The sequence below is a fragment of the Nyctereutes procyonoides genome, unplaced genomic scaffold (genome assembly GCF_905146905.1).
Source record: "Nyctereutes procyonoides isolate TBG_1078 unplaced genomic scaffold, NYPRO_anot_genome, whole genome shotgun sequence".
NCBI classification, from domain to species: domain Eukaryota; kingdom Metazoa; phylum Chordata; class Mammalia; order Carnivora; family Canidae; genus Nyctereutes; species Nyctereutes procyonoides.
Window position 1 is genome coordinate 70,152,215 of NW_026575146.1, and position 20,543 is coordinate 70,172,757.

A 20,543-nucleotide genomic window follows, 5' to 3' on the forward strand; every position below is an offset into this window, starting at 1 on the left:
GATAGAGGAGATTGTGTAAAATGAAACAGAGGTGGAAACAAGTACAAAAATTCATTGGTTGGCCCTGAACTTAGGTGAACCTATGGAGAAAATATTAAACCTGGGAATGCACTTAACCCACTCCTTGTGCCTAAACTGGATGGAAATCAAGGAGATGCTGGTCCAGATCAGGGGGTCAAACTATGATTTCAAGGAACAATAACAATAATGTGTACAACAAATGTATGATTTGGTTCGGATATCCACAACAGTATCCAGTACATTTTCCTTCATGATGTTTTGTTGTTCATTCAGCAGTGACATGCAGAAAATAATAAAAAACTCAATGTGGGATCCCTGGGTGGCGCAGGGGTTTGGCGCCTGCCTTTGGCCTGGGGTGTGATCCTGGAGACCCGGGATCGAATCCCACGTCGGGCTCCCGGTGCATGGAGCCTGCTTCTCCCTCTGCCTGTGTCTCTGCCTCTGTCCCTCTCTCTCTCTCTCTCTGTGTGTGACTATCATAAATAAATAAAAAAAAAATTAAAAAAAAATTAAAAAAAACAACTCAATGTGCCTGTAATCTTTTAATTTAAGATCCTTTCAATCATCACCCATAGGGCTAAACTTAATGGTCTGGAAGACACTCAAGAGGCACACTGTGCCACAATGGGCACATCCTTGGCCATTCAGTGAACATACCAAAGTGGCGTGTATGCAAAATCATGGCAGAAATCTTGTTACCCAAATGCTGTCACTGTGGGTGGGACTCCTTTAGAAACATTGTCCAAAAAAAACAAAGAAAGAAAGAAACATTGTCTAGTGAGTTAACTATATTCATGTGTTTATTTTTAAAGATTTTATTTATTTATTCATGAGAGACACAAAGAGAGAGAGGCAGAGACATAGGCAGAGGGAGAAGCAGGCTCCATGCAGGGAGTCCGACATGGGACTCAATCCCAAGACTCCAGGATCATGCCATGAGCTGAAGGCAGACGCTCAACCGCTGAGCCATCCAGGTGTCCCTACTCATGTGTTTGGAAATAAAACTTATCTCCAATGAAGTAAATAGAGATAAAGGTAAAACATCTATCAGGGTGGCAAGATTCCAACTACAGCCTTAAACAGGAAGATGATTGCTATTGCCAACTCTGTTGAGGCTATTCTGCTATGGGAATAGAGGAAATATCATTCACCTGAGCAGAGAGGCCAATGGAAGGTTAGGATATCAAAACTGACATTGGGGGGCACCTGGGTGCCTCAGTTGCCTAAGCGTCTGCCTTCAGCTTGGATCATGATCTCACAGTCCTGGGATCCAGTCCCACATCAGACTCCCTGCTCAGTGGGGAGTCTGTTTTTCCTTCTTCCTCTGCCCTCTCCCCTGCTCATGCTCTCTCTCTCCCTAATTCTCTCTCAAATAAATAAATAAAACTTAAAAAAAAAAAAAAACGACAATAGTTCTGTGGTCATAGGAAACTAATAAACATTACTAGAGGTAGGAAAAGATGGAGACATCACAGGAGGAGTCTGCTCCAAGCATCATGGCCATGTGAATCCATACCAAGAAATGACTTCTGTAAACAAATGAAAAGAGGATGATACAACATTTTCAGAATACATTTCAGGGGCACTTGGGTGGCTCAGTCAGTGAACAGTCTGCCTTTGGCTCAGGACATGATCCCAGGGTCCTGGAATCAAGACCCGTGTCTGGCTTTCTGCTCCGTGGGGAACCTGATTCTCCCCCTACCTCTGCCTGCCATTTCCCCTGCTTGTTCTCTCTCTCTGTCAAATAAATAAAATCTAAAAAAAAAAAAAAAGAATACATTTCAATCTCTTACCCATGTTGGAAAAAAAAATAGAAAACCTCAGTCACCACAGAAACCACAGAACACACTGATTTTTTAATACATTTCTGATTGAAATGTTAAAAATCATGATTTGTTTAGAGACACAGGATTCTCTCTCTCTGGTCCCTATAAGGAAAAATTTCTAAAAACAATAAAAAACAGGGACGCCTGGGTGGCTCAGCAGTTGAGCGTCTGCCTTTGGCTCAGGGCATGATCCTGGAGTCCCTGGATCAAGTCTCACAGGGCTCCCTGCATGAAGCCTGCTTTTCTCTCTGCCTCTCTCTCATGAATGAAAGAATGAATGAATGAATGAATGAATAAATAAATAAATAACAGTAATGATGAAGGCTGAAATGACAAATTAGATAACTTGTTATCTAATGATCTAAAATGAACTTCTCTAGGGATCCCTGGATCAAGTCCCACATCAGGCTCCCTTCATGGAGCTTGCGTCTCCCTCTGTCTGTGTCTCTGCCTCTCTGTGTGTGCCTCTCATGAATAAATAAATAAAATCTTTTTTAAAAAAATCTCGGGGGAATCCCTGCGTGGCTCAGCGGTTTGGCACCTGTCTTTGGCCCAGGGCACGATCCTGGGGTCCCAGGATCGAGTCCCACGTTGGGCTCCCAGCATGGAGCCTGCTTCTCCCTCCTTCTGTGTCTCTGCCTCTCTCTCTATGTCTATCATGAATAAATTTTTTTAAAAATTAAAAAAAAAATCTTAGACATGGCTTCAAATGATCCTGTTACCAACCATTTACCATTGAATTAGAAAATTCCAAGCTACTCCTAAGGACCTACAAAGGCCTGCATGGCTTAGGTGGGAGGGAAAGAGCAGTGACAGTGGGGTATCCAGAAAAGGACACCTGTGATGCCTACATCAATGGAGTGGAGATGAGGAGACAGAACAATTGGAGAATATTTGGAAAGAAAATAAGTAAAATTTATCTTTCTAGATTCAGAGTCACCAGTGCAGCCTTGGACAGGGGTCCTCTCCCCACATGAAGAACTCATACTGATACTTCAGCTGAGATGCGTTTCATCTCTTACCTTGGGCTGCATCATCACTGCTAATAAAGTATTGTTTTCTTCCCACGCTAGAACATCTGCTGAACACCCAGCACTCTCCCAGCTTTGTTCCCTCACATAAATGTTAAAACGACCCCATGACTAATGAAGTCTCCCAAGTTTTCACCTAATCAAACTGTTACAGTAAAGTGAACAAATTGAAGGATGTCACTTCCAAGAAGGGAAAAGTAGAGAAATAAAGAAATCTTACTTCTCCAATTGAAAAGGAAGGAGTGAATTATATCAATTAAAATACATAGAATTAGGGGATCCCTGGCTGACTCAGCATTTTAGCCCCTGCCTTCTGGCCAGGGCATGGTTCTGGGGTCCTGGGATAGAGTCCTACATCAGGCTCCCTGCATGGAGCCTGCTTCTTTTTCTGCCTGTGTCTCTGCCTCTTTCTCTCTCTCTCTGTCTCATGAATAAATAAATAAAATCTTTAAAAAAATAGAATTTAATATGTTTACTGGAGAATTACTCTCATATTCTTTATTTCAATACTCTCATATTCAAACTGAATTTTGTACACCATGTCATTTCATAGAGACTATTCTTAAAATCCCTGACCAAGCCATATACGTTAATGACTCATGAACATTGGAATAAGGAAAACAGAGTAGATTCTACATGAGTTAGTAAGTACACAAGACATCATTTGTATGGGGGGGATTCTCAAACCATGATAAATGAGATTTACAAAGCATAAATACAATATGATGTAGAAAACATTAGTCCTATTATGAATCTATAATATTTTTGTTTGCTAGGAAATCAATTTTGAAACATGGAAATTACCTCATTTGAACCTGTATTTCTATTCTTTCTGAAGATATAGGTACAAAACACACATATAAATACACGTGCTTCTTCCTAGTTAGAGCTGTTCCTCCAAAATTCATCTATTGCTTAACATAACACATTGCATTCTGTGCATATCAAGACCATAATACTATGCTTGTGTTCTGTGTGCTCAAAAAAACAGGAGAAAATAAAAATATTGGGTGAAATTTTATAAATAGTCCCTGAGAATTCTGTAGATATAGCTTATAATTACATTTGTAGTGACTTTATTCAATTAGCAACTGTTAGGTAGAACTACTGGGCATTAGCGATGGTCAGCCATGGTTCAATAAAGAAGAAAGAAGAAGAAACTAACATTAAAAAAATAATAATTACGGATCCGTGGGTGGCTCGGTAGTTTAGTGCCTGCCTTCCGCTCAGGGCGTTATCCTGGAGACCCCCCTGGATCGAGTCCCACGTCGGGCTCCCTGTATGGAGCCTGCTTCTCCCTCTGCCTGTGTCTGCCTCTCTCTCTGTGTCTCTCATGAATAAAAAAATAAATAAATCTTAAAAAAATTAATTACAATCTTTAGCAAAATCTTACAAATAAGGACACCTGGGTAGCTCAGCAGTTGAGCGCCTGCCTTTGGCTCAGGGCATGATCCCAGGGTCTGGGGTCTGGGGTCTGGGGATCGAGTCCCACATAAGGCTTACCACAGGGAGCCTGCTTCTCCCTCTGCCTGTGTCTCTGCCTTTCTCTGTGTGTCTCTCATGAATAAATAAAATCTTTTTTAAAAAATCTTACAAATAAAAGAAAACATCTGACAGATAGTAGAATAGAGAGAATATACTCAGACCCATTCTATGAGATCAGGGTTACCCTGATACCAAAGCAGGATAAACACAATCCAAGAAGGAAGGATAGCAAAACTAAAAGTTTTCCTACTCTCGCTTTTGACATCTATTTGCATGTAAAAAAATCTCAAAAGTAGTCAAAAGAAAAAAAGAGACACGCTGAAAATAAGTATCTCTCTCTAGACATCCATCTCTCCCTGGATCCTTTCAGGTATATTAACAAATATAGGTGACCATTGAATAATATGGTTTTGAACAATGTGAGTCTACTTATACACAGATGGATTCTGGGATTTTTTTATAAATACAGTGCATTACTGTAAATGTGCTATCTCTTCATTAGATTCCAATAATATTTTCTTTTCTTTTTTTTAATTTTTATTTATTTATGATAGTCGCACACACAGAGAGAGGCAGAGACATAGGCAGAGGGAGAAGCAGGCTCCCTGCACCGGGAGCCCGATGTGGGATTCCATCCCAGGTGTCTAGGATCGCGCCCTGGGCCAAAGGCAGGCGCCAAACCGCTGAGCCACCCAGGGATCCCAATATTTTATTTTCTGAAGCTTACTTCACTATAAAAATACAATATATACTACAGACTACATACAAAGAATGAGATGATTGTTAATGTTCTAGGTGAGATTTCTGGTCAATAATATGCTATTTCCGTGCAAAAGTAGGTATAGTATTCAGTTTGGGAAACACAAAAGATACAGGCAGATTTTCAATTGTGGAGGGGTTGGCACCTCTCACGCTACCATTTCCACAGCTAAAATGTAATTTATCTATTTGATTTTTCTTCTCTATGACAAATATGCTGATTTAGAATAATCTCTGAGAAGTGATATTGACTTACTGCTTTCTCCTGTGAATTCTCTGATGTTATTTAGATTGCTTTCCATTACACAGTTTAGCAATTATTTATGTCCTCAATGTTTTTTATCCTTTATAAAGAGTCTGGTTTTAGTACAGACTTCAGAAAAGAAAAACACAGGTCTTGCATCAATTTTACTTTCCTAGGGTTTCTACCAACTAGACTTTGTCTGATGTTCAGTAAGGGTGCAGTTCTAGGAAAAGACCTTGCCACCATTCTTGACAACTGTAAGGAATTTCCACTGGATGTATTAACTCATGTTGAATAGTTTTGATTATGAATTAAATGCCTTGCCACATTTTTTACACTTAAGAGCTTCTCTCCACTATGTACCCTCTGCTGTTCACACACTTTGCAGTTCTGCTTAAATGCTTTCTCACATTTTATTTTAAATTTGCCAGCCTGGTCCTCACTATGTCTTTCCTTAGTATGTTAAGTTTTAAGTGCTACTTTACGACTTTGCCACATTTTATACATTTTTAAATTTTCTTCCTATTCTAAATGTCAGCTGTTGAAGGAAATTTGAACACAAGTTAAAACTTTTCCATGGTTACTACATTTGTAAGTCTTCTCTCTTGTGAAGATACAATGCTGCACAGTAAGAATTGAGCTCCATAAGACTTTCTGATATTCATTACTTTTATACTGGTTCTCTGGGGACTAAGTTCTCTGAGGTTTACCGGGATTTGACCCTTGGTTAACATTTTCCCCCAGATTCATTCCATTGGGCAGTCTCTCTCTATTAAAAACACCTTTGTAATTATGGAAGGTAGAGTCTTCATTAAAGATCCTCCTAAGTTCATAACATGTGAAACCTGCTCCAAATTAAATATTATGTGATAACCACTGAACAGTAATGTGCCAATAAATGTGCTCCAGTGTTTATCAAAATTAGAGACTTTTGAACAAGACAGGATTGTATTGGTGGGAGAATAATGAACCATCTGAATGAAAGGGGAGGTCTCAAACCAATCACATTTTGAATTTGTCATTTTTAAATAATTAACTTTCAGAAATGTTTCAGGGAATAATTAATCCAATCTGATATTTGAAACACTTTGAAGGATTACTTTCGGCATGGACTAGGTGACTTTCCAAAATTTCTAAATGTCCTTTTAGAAAATACATGTTTTTTAAAAATGGATTTGGGTACTTGGGGTTAAAAGACTTCATTCTGCCAATATAGTGGACTTAGGAGGGGTTTTCCCCCATAGTTATATATCCTTGATCTCTTCTGGCACTAAGGATTTCATTATGGGTAATTGTCCTACTTGGCTTATATCCATTATAACATCCTTCCTGCTTTCACTAACCCTAGGCCCCCACAATACTCAGGCCTATGATTCCACATCTTTCCATATCACTCTATGCAATGAATCTTCTTTCCCTGTCTTTGCCAACAAGCCTAGGGTGTAATGCAAAGACAAAACTACAAGATGTCAAGTAAGTTATATCACTTACTACACTGACATGCATATATGGTAAAATGCTAAAGTACAAAATTAATACCCATTATAGGGCAGCAACAAAATGGAGAAATAGGAACCACCAGGAATTTGCTCCTCCATGGAGACAAAGATGGACTAAATTGCCTTTTACAGTGCTCCAGAAGCCAAGAAAGAAAACACAACACCCCCAGCATGTACAAATGAAGAGCCACATGGAAGAGACAAGGGAAGTTTGTGACACTCGCCCACAACAGGTTCTCAGCTTCCCTAAAACTTCACATCAACAGCATACGTAAACTCTTACCTCTCCTCAGGAAAGAAACAAATTAGTGACCTGTATATTCAGTGACCTGGCTTCTTTTCACCTGCCTGACATGGAAAACAGAAGAAATGACAGCACCCTCTGGATGCATTGTGGTGTCTGCTCAGAGTGAGCATTTGCTCAAACAAGGAAGAGACTGAAAAAGAGAGAGGAAGGTATCAAGCATTCTAAAGAAGTAACCCTATTTTCTTAAACTGGGAAACTACAAACTCAGACATGAATAATGCCCAGAAATGTGTGACAGTCCCCAGAATTGCTATTATTTGTGTACTCCTAAAGAAACCAAGTCCATAACCCTGGGCAAACAGGCTATTTTCTTTTAATTCCCAAATACCTCCTAAAGATCACATGGCATACAAAGAAATAGAAAAATGTGTTCCAATCAGAGAAAGAAAATAAATCCCCAAACCTGGCCCTACATTAATAAAGAACTATTAATTGCAAAAAAAAAAAAAATGTATTAACTGTCTGACACAGTATTCCAATAACCATCATAAAGCTGTTCATAGATGCAGAAGAGAAAATAGTAAATAACTCAATGTTATCATCAGGAAAACTATGCATGACCAAAATATAAATCCAAAGAGACAGAAAAAAAAAAAAAAAGAGAAAGAGAGACAGTATAACATCAATGAACCAGAAGGAGCTGAAAAAGAGTACAATAACTGAGCTTAAAAATTCACTGAGTAAAAAAAAAAAAAAAAAAAAAAAAAATCACTGAGTAGTCAGCAACAGTTTTGATGAAGCAGAAGAAATAATCATACATCTTAAAGACACCTTTTCTAAATTCTCCACTGAGGTGAGCAAAGAAATATGTGGAACAAGACAGAGGCTAAGGGACTCGTGGGACATCAGCAAGTGGTCCAATATACACATAAGGGAACCTCATGAGAGGAGAGCCACATAGATGGAAAAAAAGAGACACATTCAAAGTCGATAAATTCTAAGTAGGATAAATATCAGGATATTAACATAGTCACACAGTGTAATTAACCTATCAAAAATCAGGGATCCCTGGGTGGCGCAGCGGTTTAGTGCCTGCCTTTGGCCCAGGGCGCGATCCTGGAAACCCGGGATCGAATCCCATGTTGGGCTCCTGGTGCATGGAGCCTGCTTCTCCCTCTGCCTATGTCTCTGGCCCCCACACCCCCCCCATCATAAATAAATAAAAATTTAAAAAAAAACTATCAAAAATCACATGTGAAAAGAAATTTTGAAACAGCATAAAAAAGCAACTCACGGGATCCCTGGGTGGCGCAGTGGTTTAGCGCCGTTCTTTGGCCCAGGGCGCGATCCTGGAGACCCGGGATCGAATCCCACGTCGGGCTCCCGGTGCATGGAGCCTGCTTCTCCCTCTGCCTGTGTCTCTGCCTCTCTCTCTCTCTCTGTGACTGTCATAAATAAATTAAAAAAAAAAAAAAAAAAAAGCAACTCACCCTGTACAAGAGAGCTCCTATAAGACTACTACTGGGGGGACGCCTGAGTGGCTCAGCTGTTGAGCGTCTGCCTTTGACCCAGGGTGTGATCCTGGAGTACGGGGATCGAGTCCCACATCAGGCTCCTTGCATGGAGCCTGCTTCTCTCTCTGCCTGTGTCTCTGCCTCTCTCTGTGTGTCTCTCATGAATAAATGAATAAAAAAAAAAAAAAGACTACTAGTGGGATCCTCAGCAGACCTGATAAGAAGAGATGCATGGGATAATATATTCAAGCACTGAAAGATCAAAATATAGCCACCAGGAATACTTTCCCTGGCAAAATTGTCTCCCATAGATATAGAAATGAAGATTTTCCAAAATAAAACCCAAGTTTACCCATCAACCTTTCCTACAAGAAATGTTAAAGGAATTCTTTCTAGATGAAATAAGATTCTAAGCAGTAATTGATATCACATGACAACATAAATCTCTCTGCTAAACATAAATATTTACCTAATTATACTGTTGCAATTAGGCAGCACATGTCACTTTTATTTCTGATACAGATTCTTTTAAATAAAACTATGTCATAAATCTAGGTAATAAAAATTACACAACATAAAATAGAATTTGTAATATACGTAACAAAGTGCGTGCAAGTGTGAAAATAATAGGTAGAAGAGTTTTGTATGCAATTGATGATTTTTTCATCATTTATTTCACTTCTAATGTGTTTTAAGTAATCTCTAAGGTCTCTACAATGAAAATACATACAGAAGACAAAAGTTAATGAGAATGGCACCAAGGCATACCATGGGTATAACACCACAATTAAGGATAAAATGTAATAGCAAAACGATATACAGAGGTATAAAATGTTTCAAAATTACCTTGATATCAAAGAAGTGTTTCTCTCATGCAAAGATAGTAAAATTCACCAAAAACTAGATAACATCGTTATGACAACTCTGCTAGACATAATACAACATTCACTGACCACTAACCAAGAAGAGAAATAAACAGAAGTCACAGACTATGTATGTGTGATATACAAATCCAAGACAAACATACACATAATTTCATTGGCAAAAGGCTTAAGCTTATTCTTATTTGAATGACACTCACACTGTCTTTAAATGTACTGATGTGAAAATTCTCATCCTATAACATAATACACGAGTAAACCTGAAACCACAACTCGCTAATGTGGTAGACTGTTCCAGAAAAAAGGGAAGCATATTATTATGGAATTACCAAACCAGACTAAGACAAAATTTAATTCTAGTAATTCTACTTAAAAATTTGATATACTGGGCAGCCCGGATGGCTCAGTGGTTGGGCGTCTGCCTTTAGCCCAGGGTGTGATCCTGGAGACCTGGGATCGAGTCCCACATCGGGCTCCCTGCTTGGAGCCTGCTTCTCCCTCTGCCTGTGTCTCTGCCTCTCTCTGTGTCTCTCATGAATAAATAAATAAATAATCTTTTAAAAAATAAAAATAAAATAATAAAATAAAAATAAAAATTTGATATACTATAAAAAAGGAAAACTTCTATATAGCCATAATTTTACTTTATTTTTTTTTTAAAGATTTTATTTGTTTATTCATGAGAGACACAGAGAGAAAGGCAGAGACACAGGCAGAGGGAGAAGCAGGCTCCATGCAGGGAGCCTGAAGTGGGACTTCATCCCGGGACTCTAGGATCATGCCCTGAGCTGAAAGTGGCACTAAACCACTGAGCCACCAGGGCTGCCCCTATAGCCATAATTTTAAACTGTGTACTGGTACCCTTGAAAAACAAGCATTTTATTGGCATGTCTTCACTGACCATAAAATTATTTTAAAAAAAAATTCATTGAAATCAATCACAAAAAGCTGTAAATAAAATTTTATGAACAAGCACTTAAAAAACATTAAAGAGGGGATCCCTGGATGGCTCAACAGTTTAGCTCCTGCCTTCGGCCCAGGCCATGCTCCTGGAGTCCCGGGATCAAGTCCCATGTCAGGCTCCCTACATGGAGCCTGCTTTTCCCTCTGCCTGTGTCTCTGCCTCTCTCTCTATCTGTGTCTCTCATGAATAAATAAAATCTTTAAAAAAAAAAAAAAAAGAACGTTAAAGAAATGTATTACAGGGATCCCTGGGTGGCGCAGCGGTTTAGCGCCTGCCTTTGGCCCAGGGCGCGATCCTGGAGACCCGGGATCGAATCCCACGTCGGGCTCCCGGTGCATGGAGCCTGCTTCTCCCTCTGCCTGTGTCTCTGCCTCTCTCTCTCTCTCTGTGACTATCATAAATAAATAAAATTTAAAAAAAAAAAAAAAGAAATGTATTACATTATTATTATATTCCTCCTATACAGAATTTGAGGCTGTAATCCATTCTTGAAGACTGAGGACACAAACAACACCCTCATTTCTATTTTTTTTTTAAGATTTTATTTATTTATTCATAGAGACACAGAGAGAGAGAAGCAGAGACACAGGCAGAGGGAGAAGTAGGCTCCATGCAGGGGAGCCCAATGTGGCACTCGATCCCAGGACTCCAGGATCACACCCTGAGCCAAAGGCAGATGCTCAACCACTGAGCCACCTAGGTGTCCCAACACCTTCATTTCTAAATAAACACGATGAAAGTTGTAAAATACGCTGACAGCCACTGTATGTAAAATTAATATTTGGGATTAAATTCAGATGCAGTGTAAGGAAAATAGAAGAAAAATGTAATGATTAATTTTCCCTAAAGTAAAATTACATTTCTAAGCAAAAGGTCTTTTTAATATGGGAATTCTAGGGGTGACTGGGTGGTCAGTTGCTTAAGCATCTGTCTTTGGCACAGGTCATGATTTCAGGGTCCTGGAATCCTGCTCCACTTTGGGCTCACTACTAATCAGTCTGCTTCTCCATCTGCCTCTACCCTTATCATGCTTATGGTCTTTCTCTCTCAAACAAATAAATAAAATATTTTAAAAACATATAGGAATTGGGCAGCCCAGGTGGCTCAGCGGTTTAGCACCTGCCTTGGACCCAGAGCATGATCCTGGAGACCCAGGATCGAATCCCACATCGGGCTCCCTGAATGGAGCCTGCTTCTCCTTCTGCCTGTATCTCTGCCTCTCTTTCTGTGTCTCCCATGAATAAATAAACAAAATCTTTAAATATATATATATATGTGTGTGTGTGTGTGAATTTTACTAATTTTCTTCCTCACTTCTTATAAAGCACATGCCCATGTCCTTTCAGAATTTTGTTTTTGTTTTTTTTTTAATTTTTATTTATTTATGATAGTCAGAGAGAGAGAGAGAGAGAGAGAGAGGCAGAGACACAGGCAGAGGGAGAAGCAGGCTCCACGCACCGGGAGCCCGACGTGGGACTCGATCCCGGGTCTCCAGGATCGCGCCCTGGGCCAAAGGCAGGCACTAAACCGCTGTGCCACCCAGGGATCCCTCCTTTCAGAATTTTGATCTAAAAAAAGAAAATCAGGGATCCCTGGGTGGCGCAGTGGTTTGGCGCCTGTCTTTGGCCCGGGGCGCGATCCTGGAGACTCGGGATCGAATCCCACGTCGGGCTCCCGGTGCGTGGAGCCTGCTTCTCCCTCTGCCTGTGTCTCTGCCTCTCTCACTCTCTCTCTGTGACTGTCATAAATAAATAAAAATTTAAAAAATAAAAAAAATAAAAATAAAATAAAAAAAATAAAAAAAGAAAATCAGAGATAAATCTCACATGTAACTAATTAGAAAATGAAAGTGAAACACATAACGAAGTCAAAAGAACTTGACATAAGACAAAATTATAATATGATGCAATTATTAACAAATCAGGCAACATGGGACGCCTGGGTGGCTCAGCGGTTGAGCATCTGCCTTCCGCTCGGGGCAAGATCCTGGAGTCCTGGAATTGGGTCCCACATTGGGCTCCCTGCATGGAACCTGCTTCTCCTCCCTCTGCCTGTGTCTCTGCCTCTCTTTCTGTGTCTCACATGAATAAATAAATACAATCTAAAAAAAAAAAAAAAAAAAAAAAAATCAGGTAACAAGACCTTACTAAAGGCTACAAGTTCTGAGTTCTAAGTGTTCTGTCTCCCCTATGGCATTTATGATGTATGAATTTATGGGGGCCTGGGTGGCTCAGCGATTGAGCGTCTACCTAAGCTTTCCGCTCAGGGCGTGATCCTGGAGTCCCAGGATCCAGTCCCAGATCAGTCTCCCTGCATGGATCCTGCTTCTCCCTCTGCCTAGGTCTCTGCCTCTCTTTTTCTGTGTCTCTCATGAATAAATAAGTAAAATATTTTTTAAAAAATGATGTATGAATTTAGGAAACAAGTAGATACATTATTTCTCCAATGAGGAATGGAACACATAAATTGGGGATTTCTAATATTAGTTAATATGAAGAAAAATTAACTTTTGAAGGGAAATAAAGCATTAGATTTTCTCATTTTAGGGAGGTGCTTTGTTACTAATGAAGGTGCTAAATCTCAATTTTGCAGCATGAAGTTTAAACCATCTAAAATATTAAAAAGGATAAACCATAAAATATTAGATATCTATCTCCAGTGTTCCCAGGATTTCTGCATCAAACCCCAATATGACTACACCTACTCTGAGACACATTTCTCCCATGACAAAAAACAGAACTTACAAAGGGCTGATAAGCATAGAGATCCTCAAAAGTAGGGATTTTTCTCAGGGCCCTCAGAGCAATGGAGAAGCTCTCAGATTATGGTGACCCTCCCATCCCAGGGGAGTCTCCTGGGCCTCTCTGTAGATATGATGGACCACCACTGGAGCTAAAGGAGAGTCCTTAGTGAAGGTAAGATCATGATAATGTTGCATAGCAGATGTCCCTCTGTGAGAGGGAGAAAAATAACACAAGGCTTCTCAAACTCATTTCTATTCAAGGAGACCTACTCCAACCACAGTTTAAGGTCTATCTTCCCCCTTCGCATGTGGACCTCTGCTTCATTCATTCCCACCTACCTGGATGGAAGGCTGCTTTCTCCTTTCTCCTCATATCCCAGAGCTGCTTCTCTTGCTCCAAAAAGATGACCAGGTCTGGCCTGGACACATTGAGACCTGTTTATTAGAAAAAAGGAAAATGAGTATTGCTGGAGAGCCTAACTTTTAATCATGATTGTGCTCAGTCAGCAGAGAAGAAGGGACATTGTAGAATTCTAGAAAATGGTTTCCCAAATCATGTTACCCAACAGGTCCCTTTAGAACACAGGAAACATTTCTAATGATTACATCCTGACTCCACTTACAAGTACTACCCTTCACAGTGAGTGAGAAAGTAAGAGTATAACATGTGGGCAGTATCATTTTATGCCACTCAATGTTTAGATTTGCCACTCATCTATAGAAGTAATGATGTTCCCTAAAGGAAGGGAAAGTACAGCTGAAAAGGACACATCATGAAGATTTTTTTCTACGTCTAGAAACCCCTCATTTCCCATTCTGCCTGGATCTGAATTCCAGTCATTCAAAGAGGGTAACACCCCTTCCTAGGGACACTGTTCAGAGCATAGTTAGGGAAATCTGTAAGAAGTCTCCTCACCCAAGAAGAGGAGGTGTCCATAGTTCTCTAACATCACATCCCTGTACAGTTCCCACTGAATGTGGTTCATGCATCCCCACTCCTCCTGAGAGAATTCTATGGCCACATCCCTGAATGTCAGCAGTCCGTGCAATAAATACCACAGTTACCATGTGGCCACAGACAGAGTTCACAGTGTACCTAAGATGAAAGAGGGAGTTAATCACCAGCTAGACCCTAAGACATGACCTTCCCTGCTTTGTGACTTGAGTGTGGAGTAAAAGAAAGACCTACGGGATGGAGGACTGAATGATTGAGAACCTCCACTCCCAGAAGTCAAATATATCAACTACACAAAGGTGAGAGCCCTCCTTGTCCAGTGAAAATTAATGGGATGTGGAATAGGAGCCCATGGTCAAGAAAGAATTCTTGAGACAATTTGATGTGAAATGTTGGGGTTCTGGAGTGAATGATGAAGAAAGAATTGTTTAGATCTCTTTGGTGCAAAAAATGAGACCTTATGAAAGCATAGGGTCAGGGCCCATGTATAGAAAGAAATGGACTGGGACTGGGAGCAGTGACTCATTATGTAGCTTCAAGTGGGGAGGGGCTTAAGGATTGTGAATTCTGTAAGGAATTTGGAATATAGGTTTCCAGGACCTGGACATCTTAGTTGGTGTTATAATCTCCACTACTACTATCCAGTAAATCCTTAGTCATGAGACCCTTCAGATATATATCAGTGGGCCATATGCTTAGAGGATGACAGCCTACTTATATTCGGGGGGGGGATAAAGATAAAGGAAGTTTCCAAACCAATTTTCATATGTTAAGGAGGACTTAATAGGATCCTGAAGGTCTGGCTACTGTTAAGCTAAGGTTGCTTTTTGCCTCCAACAAAACATTAACATTGAGGCATCCTTGAGGAATGTCACACTCTGCCTGTCTCAGGTATTTATCAATGGTTGAAAGAAATTTAATCTTATTCACACTTCTTTTGACTTTGTTCTCCTCATCAGAAACTACAAAGGAGTGACGGGATGACTCCTTCAGTTCAGAGTGGGCCTGGGTTGTGATCAGGGTGTGATCCCAGGGTCCCCGGATTAAGTCCCACATCGGGGTCCCTGCATGGAGCCTGCCTCTCCCTCTGTCTCTGTCTCTGCCTCTCTCTCTGTGTCTCTCATGAATAAATAAAATCTTTAAAATAAATAAAATGTTTTCTGCATACTGCTAATTACATCTAAGATCCTTACAAATGATAAGAGGGAAAATATGACCATTATAGGGAAGGAATCTGGCAGAGAGCACCAAGCCAATAAAAGCTAAATCATTGTATAGACACAAATTCTTATCACACTCTAAGGCACACCGCAGGACACACCATCACTGGTGCTTTCTTGTGGCCAAAAACAGTAACAGAATATAAATTTGATTACGAAAATACAGTGGATTTATACCCAGTATAGTTTCTGTAGAAACTTCTTGTAGGCAGCAGACTTGAGCAAAGGAATATAGAAAGGGACCCCAGTGACCCTCTGGTTGACACAGATGGGACCATCAGGGGACCCACTTCTAAATATCTATATGCCCTCACTAACTAATGGACAACTTACAACCAGGTACAGGTACCATAAAAAGGAAAATTCAAGTGATGCCTGGGTGGTTCAACCGTTGAGCATCTGCCTTCAGTTCAGGGCATGATCCTGGAGTTCTAGGATGGAGTCCCACATCAGGCTCCCTGCATAAAGCCTGCTTCTCCCTCTGCCTGTGTCTCTGCCTCTCTCTATATATGTCTCTCATGAAAGAAAGAAAGAGAAAAGAAATTTTTTTTTAAAAAAAGAGAAAATTCACTAAGTCAAAGAAAAGAAAAGAAAAGAAAGAAAAGAAAAGGAAATCTTTTTTAAAAAAAGGGAAAATTCGCTAAGTCCCCTAACTCCTCACCTTTCCCCTTTAAATGCAGGCACCACCCATTGTGTCCCTGCACAAAGCCTTTCCACGGGTATATTCAACAAAATTCTATATTTTTTGTTCGGCCTCTGAATTTGTTTCAGTGCCCACTTGATTGCCTTCCACCCAATCATCAGTCCTTGTTTGGGGTCCCCATCTAACTGGCAGAGACAACAGGAGGATATACCAATTTCCATCTCTGTAATAGCTAGTATATTTTATTTTCTTATTTTAGTTTTAAAGACTTATGTATATTTTGGAAGGAGGACAGGAGGGGCACAAGGACAGAGACAGAACCTCAAGCCGACTCCCCTCTAAGCTCAGAGCCAGAAACAGGGCTACATTCTAGGACCCTATTATCATAGGGTCTGAAAACAAGAGTGTGACACTTTTAGTGACTGAGCCACTCAGGTGACCCTCTAGTGTATTTTAGATAGAATATCTTTTTCAGAAATGCCTGGGTGGCTCAGCGGTTGAGTGTCTGCCTTCAGCTCAGGGCATGACCCTGGAGTTCCAGGATTGAGTCCCGAATCCGGCTCCCTGAGTGGTGCTTCTTCTCCCTATACCTATGTCTCTGCCTCTGTCTCTCATGAATAAATAAATAAAATCTTTAAAAAAAAAAAATATATATATATATATATATATATATATATATATTCTTCACATTCTAAAGAGCAAGACTCTTGTGCCCCCCTTTTTAGTATGAAAACATTTCGAGTTATTCTTGACCTCATATCCATTGTGTTTATTTGTGCATTTTCTTATTCCTGGGCTACACAGAGCTGATAAAGTATCCAGATGGGACCTAAATGAGAAATATTTTCCTTCACTGATATTCCAGGTACAGACCTCATCAGTAATAGGAATGTTGAACTCAATGCCTTCCCCTATAGATGGATCTATCACAACGGGAATATTTTCAATACTTGCAGGACTTTAATTCAAAGTCACAACTGTTGATGGCCTATTGGAACCCAGGTGGGAGAGCGGAGAGAGGAGGCTCTGGGATATAGGGGGCGAAGCATTCTAAAGATCTAACCTTGAGTATCATTTCTGAAAACGTTTTAAAAATAGGAGAAAACATCAGCCAGAAACTTCAGAACTAGAGGAATCAACTATTGCAATTTCTAAATGCAAGGCATTCAGGGGGGAAAATGACATGGCTTCTCTCGGGACAGGAGGCTTACCTGAGAACTGGCCATTTCTTCTTTCACCTCGTCCTCTAGACTTCTTTCTCTTGAGATACTTGTGGAAAACTCACAGCTTCTTTTCAAGAAAATGCCTTCATAGCCACCAAAAGAGCCTCTTCCCCAGTAAACGCCCCCCTGGAGGCAGGACCATAAAATGCAGAAAAGATGCAACTTCCTAGTCCTTTGTGTCGGAGCTATTCGGAAAACTATGAGCTCCTATTTGGAGTCCAATCCCTGACTTTTCCTTCTCTGCTTCTCCCCCCACCAACAGAGGCCCACACTTTCAGCTACAGCTTCAGAACCGTGTGCTGCATGGACCTGACCCACCCAAGCTCACAGAGCAGAGACCCCGTAACCTGTCCTTGTTACCTGATCTCAACTCTCCTAAAGAAAATGGAAGCACTAGTGCTTAAACCTCCCTTCACTCAGAATCACCTGGAGCCATTAATTAACACAACAAAATGGTGTGATTTCTACCCACACCAATGGAATCTGAAGGGGAGGGCATCAGTTACGATCGTTTTTCAAACGCCACAAGTGATCCTATTGGGAAGCATTTGGGGAGCTGACCAGGCAAACCACAGTAACCAAGCCTGTGGTTGTGACCAGATTTAGATTCCTGCCTTTTCCACTGATCAGAGTGTCTGGAGATTGACACATGTTCCCTCTTTCTGCTGCACTGAGGGAGAACTCCCTTGCAAATGGAGCTTTCCCATATAAATGTAAATATCTCTTTCAAAAGAAAACTCAGGATTTCCAAGCTATTCCATAATCTCCCATTTATTTAAAATGACTAGCCTAGGGGCACCTGGGTGGTTCAGTCATTTAAGTGTCTTCAGCTCAAATCATGATCTCAGGGTCCTGGGGTGGCCTCACATTGGGCTTCCTCCTCAGCGGGGAACCTGCTTCTGCCCCTCTTTATGTCCCCCTCTCATCTTCTCTCTCTCTCAAATAAATAAAATCTTTAAAAAATAAAATAAAATATCAGCCTAAAATAATCCTTATGATGAAGTTTTGGAATATAGGTGAGGTCTGGAGCTGACGACCAGGAAAGAATTCTTGAGACGTCCTTTGGTGCAAAATGGTGGTTTTATTAAAGTATGGGGACAGGACCTGAGGGCAGGAAGAGCGGCTGCACTGGGCCTGTGAGAGGTGGCTGATTATATACTTGGGAGTTGGGAGGGGTTTGAGGATAGCATACTCTCATAGCATAATTCTCTAAGGAATTCTGGAAGCAAGGTTTCCAGGACCTTGAAGGGGCTGGCAATTGTTGGGAAAAGGCCACTTATTAGTGTCTAATATAACCTGAGTCATGAGACCCTTCAGATGGATATTGGTGGGTCATGTACTTGGGGGATGATCGCCAACATGTACCTTGGGGGTTTAGAGATAAAGGAAATTTCTAAAGGAATTTTTATATGTTAAAGTAGGCTTGGAGGCTCCTGGGGGTCAGGCTAAGATTGCCTTCTGCCCTTAGCAAAGTATGAACAACGAGGCAATTGAGTCCATAGAGGAATGTCCCTCTGCCTGTTTCAAGGACTTGTCAGTGTGCTGCCCCTGGCTCATGATTTGTCCTCAACTAGCCCTCTGTTCCCCATTAATAATGAATTGCCTTCCTGGAGTGGCAATGCATTGTGTAACATACATTTGCTCTTTCCTTTTTCTGTGAATATATGTCTCCTGTTTTGAAATTGGAAATCCTACCTCCTTCTTCTTAGGTCACAGTGGCATGAAAGCAATATGCACTTGTCTTGGAGGTTCCCATAATTAAGAAATTATTTTTTTTTCTCTTGCTAAACTGTTGGTTTACATCATTTTAATTATTAGATTGGCCAAAAAGTTGAGAATGTAGCAAAAAAAAAAAAAACACGTTTTCTTCTCCTAACATTCATTTTGTTGTATAGATCGACCTTCGTGCTTCACACCCAGAATATAACCAGAAGACAGAGGTGGGGATAAAGAGGAACAGGCAGCCCGGGTGGCTCTGCGGTTTAGCGCCGCCTTCCGCCCAGGACGTGAACCTGGAGACCCAGGATCAGGCTCCCTGCATGGAGCCTGCTTCTCCCTCTGCCTGTCTCTGTGCCTCTCTCTCTCTCTCTCTCTCTCTCTCTCTCTCATGAATAAATAAATAAAATCCTTAAGAAAAAAGAACAATAGCTTTATTGCTTTGCCAGCAGACGAGGCTGCAGCAGGTCAGGGTCTTCCAAACTGCAAGTCCACCTAGAGGAAGGGGCTGGGTTTTTTGTGGGGAAGTTTGTGTGTGTGCTGCTAGCCCTGTTCGTCATGTTTGCTCTCCCAGGTTAAAATTTTCTCTTAAGATATCTGATTTACAGAAATGTGATACAGTATTCATTTGTAAACAAATTAAAGCATTAAGTTTTCTCTCTACTTGAACACTCTGAAACTCAAAATGTCTAGTAAGTACTCTTCCATGGCAATCATAGTCATTTGCATCAATGCAATAAGAATCTGTTTTTGTAAAAGGACACCATCAGAAAAAAAAAAAAGGACACCATTGGAATCATTGGTTATTTTATGAAGGCTTTCACTGGAATGTCATATTTCAGAGACATACACAGGCTCAGATATGACCAAACTGCTCTCAGGAACTAAGGCTGACTTTATGAAACATGGAGCCACAAAGCCACTTGGAAATATTGGCCTGATACCTTGCGTAATTACAAAGTTCCCAGCAGCCTCACCAGGTGAGTAAAGAATGTCACTTCCTGGCAGGTGCAGGAAACTCAGGATACTTTGGGGACCTCATGAAGAGGAATCTACCCAAATCTACAGATATTGCAGGCATATCTGATGACAAATACTTGGCTTTGCTTGGCTTCTGGCCTGGAGAGGCTACTAAAAGTTCAACCTAGAGATTCCTTATAAAAAGTTCCAGCAAAGCAGATTCTAAAAGATCTATATGATCAATCATTATTCTTGCTGAGCTTAAGTAAATAATTAGGCCAAGTTTATTAAAACTGGACTCGTTTTGCAGACAGGCCAGCCCTTATTTGGCTACCTCTGATTAAAAATGAGGGTTATTGGGGCACCTCAGTGGTTCGGCTGGTTAAGTTTCTGCCTTTGGCTCAGGTCATGATCCCAGGGCCCTGGGATCAAGCCCTGCATCGGGCTCCCTATCTCTCCCTCTGCTGCTCCCCCTCCTGGTGCTCTCTCTCTGTCAAATAAATAAATAATACCTTAAAAAATAATTTTACTTAAAAAAAATGAGGGTTATTATAGAGAGAAACTATGTCTTCAATAACACGCCTTCACAGAAGTAAAATTCTAGTTGTGATT

The 20,543-nt window shown here is 40.6% G+C and overlaps 1 protein-coding gene across 1 annotated transcript; it reads right to left on the reverse strand.

The window, feature by feature from the left end:
• Positions 1-13,539: 13,539 nt before the first annotated feature.
• Positions 13,540-14,260, reverse strand: LOC129500077 (KRAB domain-containing protein 5-like; the record flags this gene model as incomplete). Its single annotated transcript, XM_055310213.1, has 2 exons — positions 13,540-13,649; positions 14,131-14,260. Coding segments are annotated over 2 exons (240 nt in total), but the record flags the coding sequence as incomplete, so codon positions are not given.
• Between the last annotated feature and the right edge of the window lie 6,283 nt (positions 14,261-20,543).